At 39.4% G+C, this 13,419-nt stretch overlaps 1 protein-coding gene across 3 annotated transcripts in view; it reads left to right on the forward strand.

Moving 5' to 3' along the window:
• LOC114901241 (up-regulator of cell proliferation) overlaps positions 1 to 13,419 on the forward strand; it is a 91,835-nt gene that overhangs the window by 68,259 nt on the left and 10,157 nt on the right. For all 3 annotated transcript variants that reach the window (XM_029232889.1, XM_029232890.1, XM_029232888.1), the window contains one exon: positions 4,743 to 4,813. Coding sequence is in view for 1 of the 3 variants with exons in the window: in XM_029232888.1 (XP_029088721.1) it covers positions 4,743 to 4,813 (71 nt within the window). In the remaining 2 variants the exon portion in view is untranslated. The remainder of the gene's footprint in view (positions 1 to 4,742; positions 4,814 to 13,419) is intronic.

Raw genomic sequence — 13,419 nt, forward strand, 5'->3', positions numbered from 1 at the left:
CTGTCCAAGGAGTGCCCAACTCTGAGGTGGTAGCAGGCATCTCCCTTTCAGAGATGGGTCTCCTGAATCAGAGCCTCCAGGTGTAAATAGGAAAGCTCCTCAGGTAATTCTGTTGTGCAATGGAAAAAGAGAATGAAGGACACAGAAAGTGTGCCTTGCCCTGTCTCCTAGGACTGACAGCCAGTGAGGCGGATGGCCTAGGGCTGTCAGGTTGTTGACTCTGCCTGCCAGACTTGAAGGGAGCCCTGTGCACAAACCAGGATGTCTGCTTCCTAACTTCGTGAGAAAGAACTGTTAGACACACTTGGCCCTCAGGGTGGCATTCAGATCGCTTCTTGCCCTGGAGAGAAGTCTGTGTGGGGTGGTACCCCCAGAAGGGAAGTTGAGCCGTGATGCCACAGCACCGAGGCTACAGGTCTGGGCAGCATGGAGACCAGCACCCCATGCCCGGGCCGGACCTTTGTGCTGGTGGCCCCCAGGCAGGGCCTGCGCTGGGTTCCACTTTTGGCTCTATGCCCTGGGGTCTTGAAAGGACCAACATGGGCCTCAGGAGAAGACCAAAATCTAAATAGCCCTTAATGAGGAAGTAAAACGGGACGCAGAGAAAGTAGTCCTACATATCGATTAATGCAATGAGCTACAGCAACATGAATAGGTCAGAAGTAGGAGGCGGGGGTGGGGGAGGATTGGTTAACATATTGAGTAATTGTTCAAAAGAGCAAAGGCATTTTCTTGGTACTTTTCTGTATATTTGTCTTATTTTTGGAATCAGAAAAAGACATTCGCAGTTTTCAAAAACTGCTTTGTAAAAGGCCGCTCTGCTCACGTCTGGGCCCATTGGAAGCACTGCTTGTTTTCACTCCCTTGGTCTTGTCTGCCTGTGGAGGCAAGAGCAGGCTTGGCAAGACTTGGAGTTGGCAGATGGGCTGTTTTTTATGGTTTTTGTAATTACCAGCTATAATTATGTTACCTAAAACCTATCTGAGCCTTACAAATAATGAGCCAAAAGGGAACCAGAAGATTCATGTTCGGGTTCTGGCCCTGTGCTTCCTAGCTTGGTGATGCTGGGCCGCTTAGGCTGCCATAACAAAGGACCACAGACTGGGTAACTTAACATTTGTTTCTTGCAGTTCTGGAGGTTGGGAGTCCCAGATCACAGTGCAGGCAGATTCAGTTTCTCCTGAGGTGTCTCTCCCTGGCTTGTAGATGGCCACTGTCTCACTGTGTCCTCACCTGGCCTTTTTCTGTGCACCTGCAGAGAGAGAGCAAGCTCTTGGGGGTCTCCTCCTCTCATAGGACACCAGTCGCATCAGATCAGGGCCTTACCTTTGTGACCTCATTCAACCTTAATTACTCCCTTAAAGGCCATATATGCAAAAGGGTTTCAAAACATAGGAATTTGAGGGGACACAATTCAGGCCATACAGGTATTGAAAGCAGAGTTGTAAATTAAAAAGCATTGCACAAAGGTGACGTTCTATTGCTGTTCTCTCTTGCAAGACTTGGCTCTGCTTCCAGTTTACAACACAGAGACTCAAATAGGTGTGAACTTTGTTGGCAAGAATCAAGAACAGATTTATATGTATATTTTCAGAAATTAGCACAAACTCAGGGTTGTCCCTGTGATAATTTCACTCTCGTTTTCTACTTTCTTGCATGGAAAATATAGGGTTGGAGTTAAGCTCCTCTCCTGGGAAATTCTGGCTAGTGTGTCCTGAGAGCCTGTGTGCAGTGGGAAGAGGCCGGGCAACGCCCTGGGTATAACTACCTGTCCTCTGCCCTTGTCTTACCTGGGTCTCAGCACAGGGCTCCATGCCACCACCAGGCCGGGCCTGCTTCTTCCCCACTGGGAAACTATTTTTAACCAGTCATGTTTTCTTTTTTTAAGGTTACCTTTTTTTCTTATTACAAAAGCAGTATATGTTCTTTGCAGAAAAATGAAGAGAAGACAATGAAAAGTCCCATTTTTATCAGCATCAGGGTCAGATTAAGTCAGAGAGTTGCCTAGTACTCTGCCCTGATCAAGTGGCTAAAACAGCCGTGAACACAGTGACCGCTGGTTACTGGAGCTCCCTTCAGAGAGGGTTGAGGATGAGACCTTCGGGGAACATGCTGGAATAACAGCCAAGCGTCCTGAAATCCTTCTTTCCTCCAGGAGGGTGGATTTGATTAACACGAAACAGTTCTTTTGCTGATGAGTTAAATGGAACTGGATTGCTTGTCTCTGAGGGGGCCTGCCACAAACTAAAGTTTAAACCTGTACACTCTTGGAAGAACATTGGTTTGAAGGGGTGCCAGATTACCAAGTTTTCTTGGGACACACACATATCTGATTCTGGTCCTGACCCAGACTAACAGCATTACTTTAATGGCTCATTTCGTTTTATTAAATCAATACATGCCTCTTCTATTTAAAAAATTCAAATAAGACAAAATAAACGGATATCGTACTACCCAGAAATAACTAACCACTATTAATTTTAAAACATTTTATTTGGACATAATTTCTACTTAGAGATAAATTACAAAATTAAAAAGTCCCCTTATACAGAATCTCCTGTTCTTAACATTTTAGCTCATTTACCATTCTCATTTATCATTCTTTCTCTCTTGCTGTCTCTCTCCATGCGTATGCATGTGTACACACACACACACACATAAATACACATGTATATAATTTTTTTCTTAACCATTAGAGAGTAACTTGCATACATCATCACCCTTTATCCCTAAATCCTTCAGTGTCTTATTTCCTAAGAATAGAGATATTCTCTCACATAACCACAGTACAATTATCAACATCAGTAAACGTGACATTGACAGCACCTATATTTCAATTCAGTCAGTAGACCCCAAAATGCCTCCTTCTAGTTCAGGATCCAGTCTAGGGTTAGGTATTGCATTTTTTCTTGTCTCTTTAGCACCCTTAATCTGGAACATTTCCTCAATCTTTTTTTTTTCTTTTGTGACATTCATACTTTGAGATAATATTGTTCTCCCCTTCTAGCATCACATTTCATTTTGGGTTTGTCCTTATGATGAGATCAGGGTTCTACATCCTTAGCCAGAATGCTGTATAGGTGATGATGTGTCCTTCCTCAGGGTACCCCAGCTGGGGGCACACATAGCCATCTGTCCCCATGGTCACTGGCTTTGATTACCCAGCCAAGTATAACTGCTAGGTTTTATTTTTCTCCTAGCACCTAATAAGCAATCTGTGAGGAAACATTTTGAGCCTGGGCAAGTATCTTGCTCCTCGTCAACATTTTCCTGCAAGAATTGGCATTCATTGCTAGCTTGAACCATTCTTGATTAGGATGATTCTGAAAGTGGTGCTGTGCCAGCTGCAGCACCCTTCACATTAGCATTCTCTTATAAACAAGAGCCCTCATCCCCCTGCCCCCCCCGTTTGTTTATCTATTTGTTATCTATACGGGCTCATTAATACCTGTTTTTCAATGGTGTTAAATTGATTACTATATTTAATTATATTCATGCCCAGATTGACTCACACTTGGTAGTGGGAGCCCCTTCAAGCTGGCTTCTGTGTCCTGTGACATGCCCCGGCATTTTCTTTTTTTGAGCACGTCCTAATTTTCTGAAATAAGATGCTCAGGTTCATCTTGTTCTTTTGCTGCTCCAGCCCTGGAATCTGTAATTTCTCCAAGGAGACCTGGTATCTGTTAGTATGGAATGATATTAAAGGGTGCTTGGTATGCTCACTGGTACTATAGTGTCTTTGCTTCGTGGCCCTTTCAGTGGATAGAGCTAGGAAATGTATGCACGTTTACACAAATGGATACACATGTATACAACGAGCATGCATATAGAAATCACGAGTACACACCAGTACCTCTAGTTCCAGTGTACCTCTGTGAATTCTTTTTCTAACTTCCTCCATTCCTTATTTGTACACCCTTTCTTCAACAATGGAACCCCGACTTCTGATGAAATCAACACATTTACTCATTCCTATGATATACCTGGAATAGTTTATTCTTAAATAGACTATACTTTATCAAGCCTACTTAAATTAATTCAGGGGGCTTCCCTGGTGGCGCAGTGGTTGAGAGTCCGCCTGCCGATGCAGGGGACACGGGTTCGAGCCCCGGTCCGGGAAGATCTCACATGCCGCTGAGCGGCTAAGCCCGTGCGCCACAACTCCTGAGCCTGAGCTCTAGAGCCTGCGAGCCACAACTACTGAGCCCACGTGCCACAACTATTGAAGCCCGCGCGCCTAGAGCCCACGCTCCGCAACAAGAGAAGCCACCGCAACGAGAAGCCTGTGCACTGCAACGAAGAGTAGCCCCCGCTCGCTGCAACTAGAGAAAGCCCGTGCACAGCAATGAAGACCCAACACGACCAAAAAAAAAAAGCGTCCAGTTTTTCACTATTATATATAAAGTTGTCATCAACATATTTGTAACTAAATTTTAATTATTTCCTTAGGGTAGAAGTGGAATTACTGGTCAAAGGATATGTATAGTTTTATGTTTTTCTGAACGGCTGTTTGCTCTGTCTCACAGTTTTTGAGAGTGCTGGTTTTTCTAGACCAGCGTGGGCACTTTTAAAAGCAGAGATGCCCAGGCCTGGCTTTGAGATTCTAGTTTCGAGGGTCTGGAGTGTAACCAGGATTTGTAGTTTCTAAAGGCTCCTCAGGAGATTTTGATGTGCAGCCAATTTGATAGGTGAAAGTGGTATTTCATTAATTTAATTATAATTTTCTTCTGAAATTGTTTCAGACACTCAGATTTGGGAGAAGTGGCCCCAGAAATAAAAGCATCTGAGAGACGAACAGCTGTGGCCATTGCAGGTAAAGTTGGGCTTCTGTCCACTCGGAAGCATATCTGTTTCTTCTGGCCCATCGGGATTCTGGATCCCAGCAACACCCTGGGCTGTGGATCATGGACCTCCAAAATAAATAAGCATAAGGTTTTTATTTTCCCTTTTACAAGAAGACCCATTTAAGGGTCTTTTAAGCTTCCCTCATATATTCAAAATAGGATTCACTTTTAAAAAGGTATTTACCACACAGTTTTACCGGGAGCACATCACTCCAATTTCAGCACGTTGCTGTTCCTGCCATTCTGAGCTGTGTTGAGGGCAACTGTCTAGTTTCTAAACTGGGCACACCTGAGAGTGAACAGCGTGTTTTGTTGGGGCAAGAGGTATGAATTGGGGCTGTCCCTAGGAGACTGGGACTTGTAGTCTTCCTGATCATGGTCCTTATAAGCTGGTTTTTCTTTCTTTGGGGATTTGGGGGGGGTGGGGCTATAGCTGCCCCTCATGACTTCATCTTTAAGGTGTGGTGGCCACACTCTAGACATCTTAATTTCTCTTAATAACTCATTTTGGATCTATCTTTCATTAGTTTGGTGCTTCTCACAATGAATGTGTTCTATTGGATATTAATAGCATTATGCAAAAATAACCCCACAAAAATATGCAAATACGTTTGGGTTAATCCAGTTTTATTTTATTCATTCAAACAAATATTTATTGACTATTTACCATGTGCTGGCCTTGTTGTAGGGATTGTGAATATAGGCAACAATAGTGAGTACAATGGCCAAAAGTCGTGGTCTTCATGGAACTTAAATTCTAGAAGGTTGGCACTATGGGAGTTTATGGCCAGTTGGTCAAGGCTCATAGCAAAGTTGGGATCAAGCAGTAATTGCCCAAAGCCCTTCAGTGTCTCAGGATCTTGAGTTGTGCTACTCAATACACTAGCCACTAGGCACACACTTTAAAATTAAACAAAATTAAAAATTCACTTCCTCATTCACACTAGCCATATTTCAAGTACTCAGTAGCCATACAGCGAGTGGCTGCATGTTTAACAGTGCAGAAGTAGAACATTTGCTCCATCACAAGATGTTCTATTAGAGGGCATTACTATAGAAAACCAGGCAAGAAAATTTGAGAGTGGGCTGAGGGAAAGAAACGACCTTACTGGCCTACTGTGAGCTAGGCTACCCTATTACAACAGCCTCATAAGGTAGTTATTATTGGTCCTTTGTTTCATTTGAGGAAACTGAGGCTCAGAGACCTTCTGGCCCTTCCCCCAAATTCAATCTTTGTGTGTCTCTCCAGTGAATAAGCCTTGTGTAATTGTTTTTAAAAAGTTTCTTTCTGAGGTATGTGAATTCCTCTTCAGTACATATTTTATTTTTAAGACTTAAAGTAAGCTCTTCAACCTATAAGATTAAAAAAAAAGTTGTATTGAAGTATAATATACATATGGAAAAGTGCCCATATTGTAAGTGCATAGCTTGGTAAAGTTTCACAAACATGAACTGACCTATGTTGACAAGCATCCAGGAGAAGAAGCCAAACAAAAACCATCACCTAAGAAGTCCACCTTCTGATCACTTCCTACCCTGCCTCTGCCAGGGGTAACCACTCTCCAGACTTCCAGAAGCATAGATGTAGGGTTAGTTTTGCCTGATTTGTGCTTTATATAATCATCCTATAGAATGTATTTACCTTATCTCAAGTCTGAGGACTCTAATTACTTCACAACTCATTCTTCAAAAAAATTTATTTTCAGTCATTAAAGAGAATTCTGGAAGATGGCACAGCAGGAACCACCAGGAATCCCTCTCCCCACCTAGACAACAGTTGTGCTGGCAGAATCTGTCTGATGTAATTATTCTGGAACTCTAGAATCTGTCGAAGGCTTGCAACTTCCAGGGGAAGAATTAGAGGGTACACTGCAGTTAATTTTGGTCAGTTTCAGCTCTTAACACAGTAGCAGCTACCCATCTCCCACTCCCAGCCAAGTGGCAGGCAGCTGTGCACATGATCTTAGAGCAACCTAACACAGCTTGTGGGAATGAGGGTGGGCAAAAAACCCCTGCCCTCCAAATATCAAGTATCTATGCTCTAATTGCTGATTGCTGCTTCTGATCACAGAAGTGAAGACAAAGAGGGGGGCAGCAGTTGTCACACCTCCAAACATTGTTGCAAGCCCCTCCCCCTCCAGCTGAAGTGACTTACTGGGGAATTAAAAGGCCAACACCTTCTCTGCATCATTTTTTGCTTATTCTTCTTTTGTAAGGCACACATTAAAGACTAGAACATTCAAAAACAACTGCATAGGGGCTTCCCTAGTGGTGCAGTAGTTAAGAATCCTCCTGCCAATGCAGGGGACATGGGTTTGATCCCTGGTCTGGAAAGATCCCACATGCCGCGGAGCAACTAAGCCCATGCGCCACAACTACTGAGCCTGCGCTCTAGAGCCCGCGAGCCACAACTACTGAGCATACGTGCCACAGCTACTGAAGCCCTAGAGCCTTCGCTCCACAACAAGAGAAGCCACTGCAATGAGAAGCCTGTTCACCGCAATGAAGAGTAGCCCCTGCTCGCCACAACTAGAGAAAGCCCACACACAGCAATGAAGACACAACACAGCCAAAAATAAAAATAAATAACTAAAGAAAAAACAACCCCCCCCAAGAAACAACTGCATATATGGGGAAAATTAGAAAGTGATTGTGCATTTCCAGGAAAATGCTCAGAAGAGACCAGAGAAGTCCTTAAGTTTACACCTTAGGCTGATCCTCAGCACAGAGACAGCCAACAACAATCAAAACCAAAAAAACAGACACAAAATAACAATAGCAAACCTTGGGTAAGGTGGAAGAATCTGATTTCCAGAGTTACCACATTATTACATTCAGAGGTGTTCAACAAAAACATCATAAAGCATACAAATGAACAGGAAAGTATGGCCCATTCAAAGGAAAAAAATCTATCAACAAAATCTGTCCCTGAAAAGACTATGGCAGATATATTAGAAAAAGGCTTTAAAACAACAAGCCTAAAGATGCTGAAAGAACTAAAGGAAGATATGGAGAAAGTCAGGAGAACGGTGAGTGAACAAAATGGGAATATCAATAAAGAGATAGAAAATCTAAAAATAAACCAAAACAAAATTCTGGAGCTGAAGAGTACAATAACTGAAATGAAAAATTCACTAGCAGGATTCTAAGGCACACTTGGCAGGCAGAAGAATGAATCAGTGAACTTGAAGATAGGACAATGGAAATGATCAAGGCTGAGGGGCAGAAAGAGAAAAGATTGAAGAAAAGCACATAGAGCCTACTGGACATCATCAAAAGGACCAAGATACTCATGTGGGAGTCCCAGAAGAAGAAAAGAAAGAGGCAGAGAGAATATTTGGAGAAATAATGGCTGAAAACTTCCTGAATGTAAAGAAAGACATACATGTAATCATTCAAGAAGCTCAATGAACTCCAAGTAAGATGAATTCAAAGAGACCTACACCAAGACACATTATCATTACATTTTTAAAAGAAATAGAAAAAGGAGATATCTTGAAAGCAGCAAGTGAGAAGCAAATCATTACACACAAGTGATCCTCAAAGAGATTATCTGCAGATTTCTCATTAGAAACTTGGGAGGCCAGAAGATAGTAGGCAGATATATTCAAAGTGCTTTTAAAAAAAAACTGTCAACCAAGATTCATGTATCCAGCAAAACTGTCCTTCAAACATGAGGGAGAGGGACTTCCCTGGTAGTGCAGTGGTTAAGATTCTGCCTGCCAATGCCAAAAATAAATTAATTAATTAAAAAAGAAAAATGAGGGAGAAATCAAGACATTCCCAGATGAACAAAAGCTGAGGGAGTTTGTGACCACTAGACTGGCCCTGGAAGAAGTGCTCAAGGGTGTGCTGCAAAGATGAACATTAGACCGTAACCCTAAGCTGTACGGAGAAATAAAGATATCAGTAAAGGCAAATACATGGGCAATTATAATAGCTAGTATTATTGTAACAATGGTTTGTAGCTGCATGTTTTGTTTTCTAAATGATTTAAGAGACCAATATATTTAAATTAAAAAATCAATGTAATAGCTAGCATTACTGTTGGTTTATAACTCCAAATCTTGTTCTGTATGTAATTTAGGATACTGATGCATTTAAAGAGTTATTAGTTTATGTTTGGGGGCATGCATTATATAAAGATGTAATTTTGTGATATCAAAAGCCAAAAGCAGTGGGGACAGAGTGTAAAGGAGCAGAGTGTTTGTATGTTGTTGAGGTTAAACTGCTATAAATTCAAATTAGAATGTTACAACATTACAACATTAAATGTAATCCCCATGGCAACCACAAAATAAATTGTTATAGAATATACACAAAAGGGAATCAAGAAGGAATTCAAACATTTCACTACTTAAAAGTCAACTAAACACAAAAGAAGAGAGGAATGCAGGGAATGAGGGACAAAAAGCTATAGGTCTGTAGAAAATTCGTTTCTATAGCACAAACACAGAAATAAGTGCCTCCTTATCAGTAATTACTTTAAATGTAAGTGGATTAAACTCTCCCATCAAAAGACAGAGATTGGCAGAATTGATAAAAACACATGGTCCAACTATATGCAGTGTATAAGAGACTCACTTTTGAGATCCAAAGACACAAACTTGTAAAAGTAAAAGGATGGAGAAGGATATTACATGCAAATAATTACCAAAACAGAATGGCAGTGGCTATACTAATTTCAGACAAAATAGGCTTTAAATCAAAAACAGTTACAAGAGACAGAGAAGGACATTACATGTTAACAAATATTTCAAAACAGCAAGAAGATATAATAATTATAAGCATTTATGCACCTAATGTCAGACCATCAAAATATATGAGACCAAAACTGACAGAATTGAAGGGGAAAATAGACAGTTCTACAATAATAGTTGTAGATTCCAATACCCCACTCAGAATAATGGATAGAACAACCAGACAGAAGATAAGCGAGGAAATAGAGGGCTTCAACAACACGATAAACCAACTAGATCTAATAGACTTATACAGAACACTCCACCCAACAACAACAGCATACATATTCTTCTTAAGTGCACATGGGACATTTTCCTGGATAGACCATATGTAGGACCACAGAGTAAATCTCAGTGGTTTTTTTAAAAGACAGATATCACACAATGTATCTTCTCTGACCACAGTGGGATGAAATTAGAAATCAATAACATAAACTGGAAAATTCACAAAATTGCAGAGGCTAAACAACGTCCTTTTAAACAACCAGTGGATCAAAGACGAAATCACAAGGAAATCAGAAAACAGTTAAGAAGAGAGAGATGAAAATGTAAACACACCATGTTAACACTTATGGGCTGCATCAAAAGTGGTACTGAGGGGGAAATTCATAATTATAAATGCTTACATTAAAAACAAGAAACATCTCATATAAACAGCCTAACTTTACAACCTTAAGTTGTACTGGGACAAGAAGAACAAACTAAATGCAAAGCTAGCACAAGGAAGGAAATAATAAAGATTAGAGTGGAGGTCAATGAAATAGAGAATAGAGAAAATCAGTGACCCAAAAGTTGGTTCTTTGAAAAGATCAACAAAATTGACAAACCTTTAGTTAGGTGGACTAAGAACAAAATAGGGAAGAGACTCAAATTACTAAAATCAGAAATGAAAGTGGGGACATTTAGAAATAAAAAATAGAGTACTATGAACAATTGTATGCCCCCAAATTGGATAACCCTAGGTGAAAGACAGTTCCTAGAAACACAAAGTTTACAAAGAAACAGAAAATCTGAATAGACCTAACCTAACAAGACTAAATCACACAAAAATAAAAAATCTGAGTAGACCTATAACGAGTAAGCAGATTGAATCAGTAACAATAATTAAAACAAAAAAAACACCTTGCAACAAAGAAGAGCCCTGCTCCTGATGGCTTCACTGGTGAATTCTACCAAACATTTAAAGAAGAACTAATACCAACCCTTTTCAAACTTTTCCAAAAAATTGAAAAGGAGGGAACATTTTTTAACTCATTCCTAAGGCCAACGTAATCCTGACACCAAAGTCGAAATAAAGACACTACAAGAAAAGAAAACTATAGACCAATATCCATTATGAACATTGATGCAAAAATCCTCAACAAAACACTAATATTCAAACAGAATTCAGCAATATATTAAAAGGATGATACACCATGACCAAGTGGGATTTATTCCTGAATTGCAAGGATGATTTAACAATATGAAAATAGACCTATGTAATATACCACATCAACAAAATGAAGGAGAAAAAAACCCACGTGATCATCTCAACTGATGCAGAAAAATCATTTGACAAAAGTTAATGTCCTTTCATCACACACACAAAAAAACCACTCAACAAAGTAGGAAGAGACGGAAACTACTTTCACATAATAAAAGACTTATATGAACAACCCACAATAAACATTAATGGTGAAAACAGAAAGCGTTTCCTTTAAGATCAGGAATAAGGGAATGATGCCCGCTTTTACCACTTCTATTCTATCTAGTACTGGAAGTTCTAGCCAGAGCAGTTAGGCAAGAAGAAGGCATCCAAATTGGAAAGGAAGAAGTAAAATTATCTTTGTAGATGATATGACCTTATACATAGAAAATCCTGAAGATTCACACATAAAGTTATTAGAACTAATAAATGAATTCAGCAAAGTGGCAGGATACAAATCCAACACACAAAAATCAATTGCATTTTTATACTAAAATGAAGAACCTGAAAAGGAAATTACAAAAACAATTTCATTTACAATAGTGTCAAAAAGAATAAAATACTTAGGAATTAGCTTAAACAAGGAGGTGAAAGAGTTGTACAATAAAATTATAAAACGTTTTTCAAACAAATTAAAGAAGATATAAATATGTGGAAAGAGTTACCAAGTTCATGGACTGGAAGACTAAATATTGTTTGTTTTATTGAGGTATAGTTGATTTACAATATTATATAAATTTCAGGTGTACAACAGTGATTCACAATTTTTAAAAGTTATATACTCCATTTATAGGTATTATAAAATATTGGCTATATTCCCTGTGCTGTACAATATATCCTTGTAGCTTATTTATTTTATACATAGTAGTTTGTACCTCTTAATCCCCTACCCCTATCTTGCCTTTCCCTGCAGAAGACTTAACATTGTTAAAATGTCAATATTACCCAAAGCAATGTACAGATTCAGTGCAATTCCTATCAAATACCCAATGACAGTTTTTGCAAAAATATAAAATTCATTCTAATATTCATATGGAATCTCAAGGGACAGTGAATAGCCAAAACAATCTTGAAGAAGAACAAACTAGAGGCTCACAATTTCTGATTTCAAAACCTACTACAGAGCTACAGTAATCAAAACAATGTGATATTGGCATAAAGACAGATATACAGACCAATGGAACAGAATAGGAAGCTCACAAATAAACCTTTGCATATACAGTCAAATGATGTTTGACAAGGGTGCCAAGGCCATTCAATGGATAAAGGACAGTCTTTTCAACAAATAGTCCTGCAAAAATTGGGTATTCTCTTGCAAAAGATGAAGTTGGACTCTTACCTAAAACTGTATACAAAAATTAACTCATAATGGATGAATGTAATCCTAAAGGTAAGACTGAAAACTTGGTCTTAGAAGAAAACATTGGACAAAAGCTTCATGCATTTGGATATGGCTACAGTTTCTTGGACGTAACACCAAAGGCTCCTGCAACAAAAGAAAAAATATACAAATTGGACTTCATGGAAATTTTAAAAATTTGTGCATCAAAAAGACACTATCCACAGAGTATAAGCAGCCCATAGAGTGGGAGAAAATACTTGCAATCATATATCTGATAAGGGATTAATATCAGAATATATGGAGAACTCCTAAAACTTAACAATAAAAAAAAAACCTGATTCAAACATGGGCAAAGTCCTTGAATAGACATTTCTCCAAAGAAGATATACAAATAGACAATAAGCACTCTAAAAGATGTTCTACATCACTAATTATATTAGGGAAATGCAAATCAAAACTACAGTGAGATACCACCTCACACCCATTAGGATGGCTACTATAAAAATAACAGAAAAGAACATGGGTTGGCAAAGATGTGGAGAAATTGGAACCCTTGTGCACTGTTGGTGGAAATGTAAAATGGTGAAACCACTGTGGAAAACAGTATGGAGGCTCCTCAAAAAATTAAAAATAGAGCTACCATATGATCCAGCAATTCCACATCTGGGGATATACCCCAAAAAATCAAAAGCAATGTCTCAAAGAGATATTTGTATACCCAGGTTCATAGCATCATTAATCACAATAACTAAAACATGGAAGCAACCTAAGTGTCCATCAGTGAATGAATGGATTACCAAAATGTGGTATATACATACAACGGAATATTATTCAGACTTTAAAAGGAAGGAAATTCTACGGTATGCTACAGCATGGATGAACCTTGAGAACGTTATGCTAAGTGAAATAAGCCAGTCACAAAAAGATAAATAATGTATGCGTCCACTTATGTGAGTTAAGTAGTCAAAATCATAAAGTCAGAAAGTATAATATAATGGTGGTTGCCAGGGGCTGGGGAGAGGGGAGACT

The sequence above is a fragment of the Monodon monoceros genome, unplaced genomic scaffold (assembly GCF_005190385.1).
Source record: "Monodon monoceros isolate NGI ecotype Baffin Bay Population unplaced genomic scaffold, NGI_Narwhal_1 Super_Scaffold_2, whole genome shotgun sequence".
Taxonomy (NCBI): Eukaryota; Metazoa; Chordata; class Mammalia; order Artiodactyla; family Monodontidae; genus Monodon; species Monodon monoceros.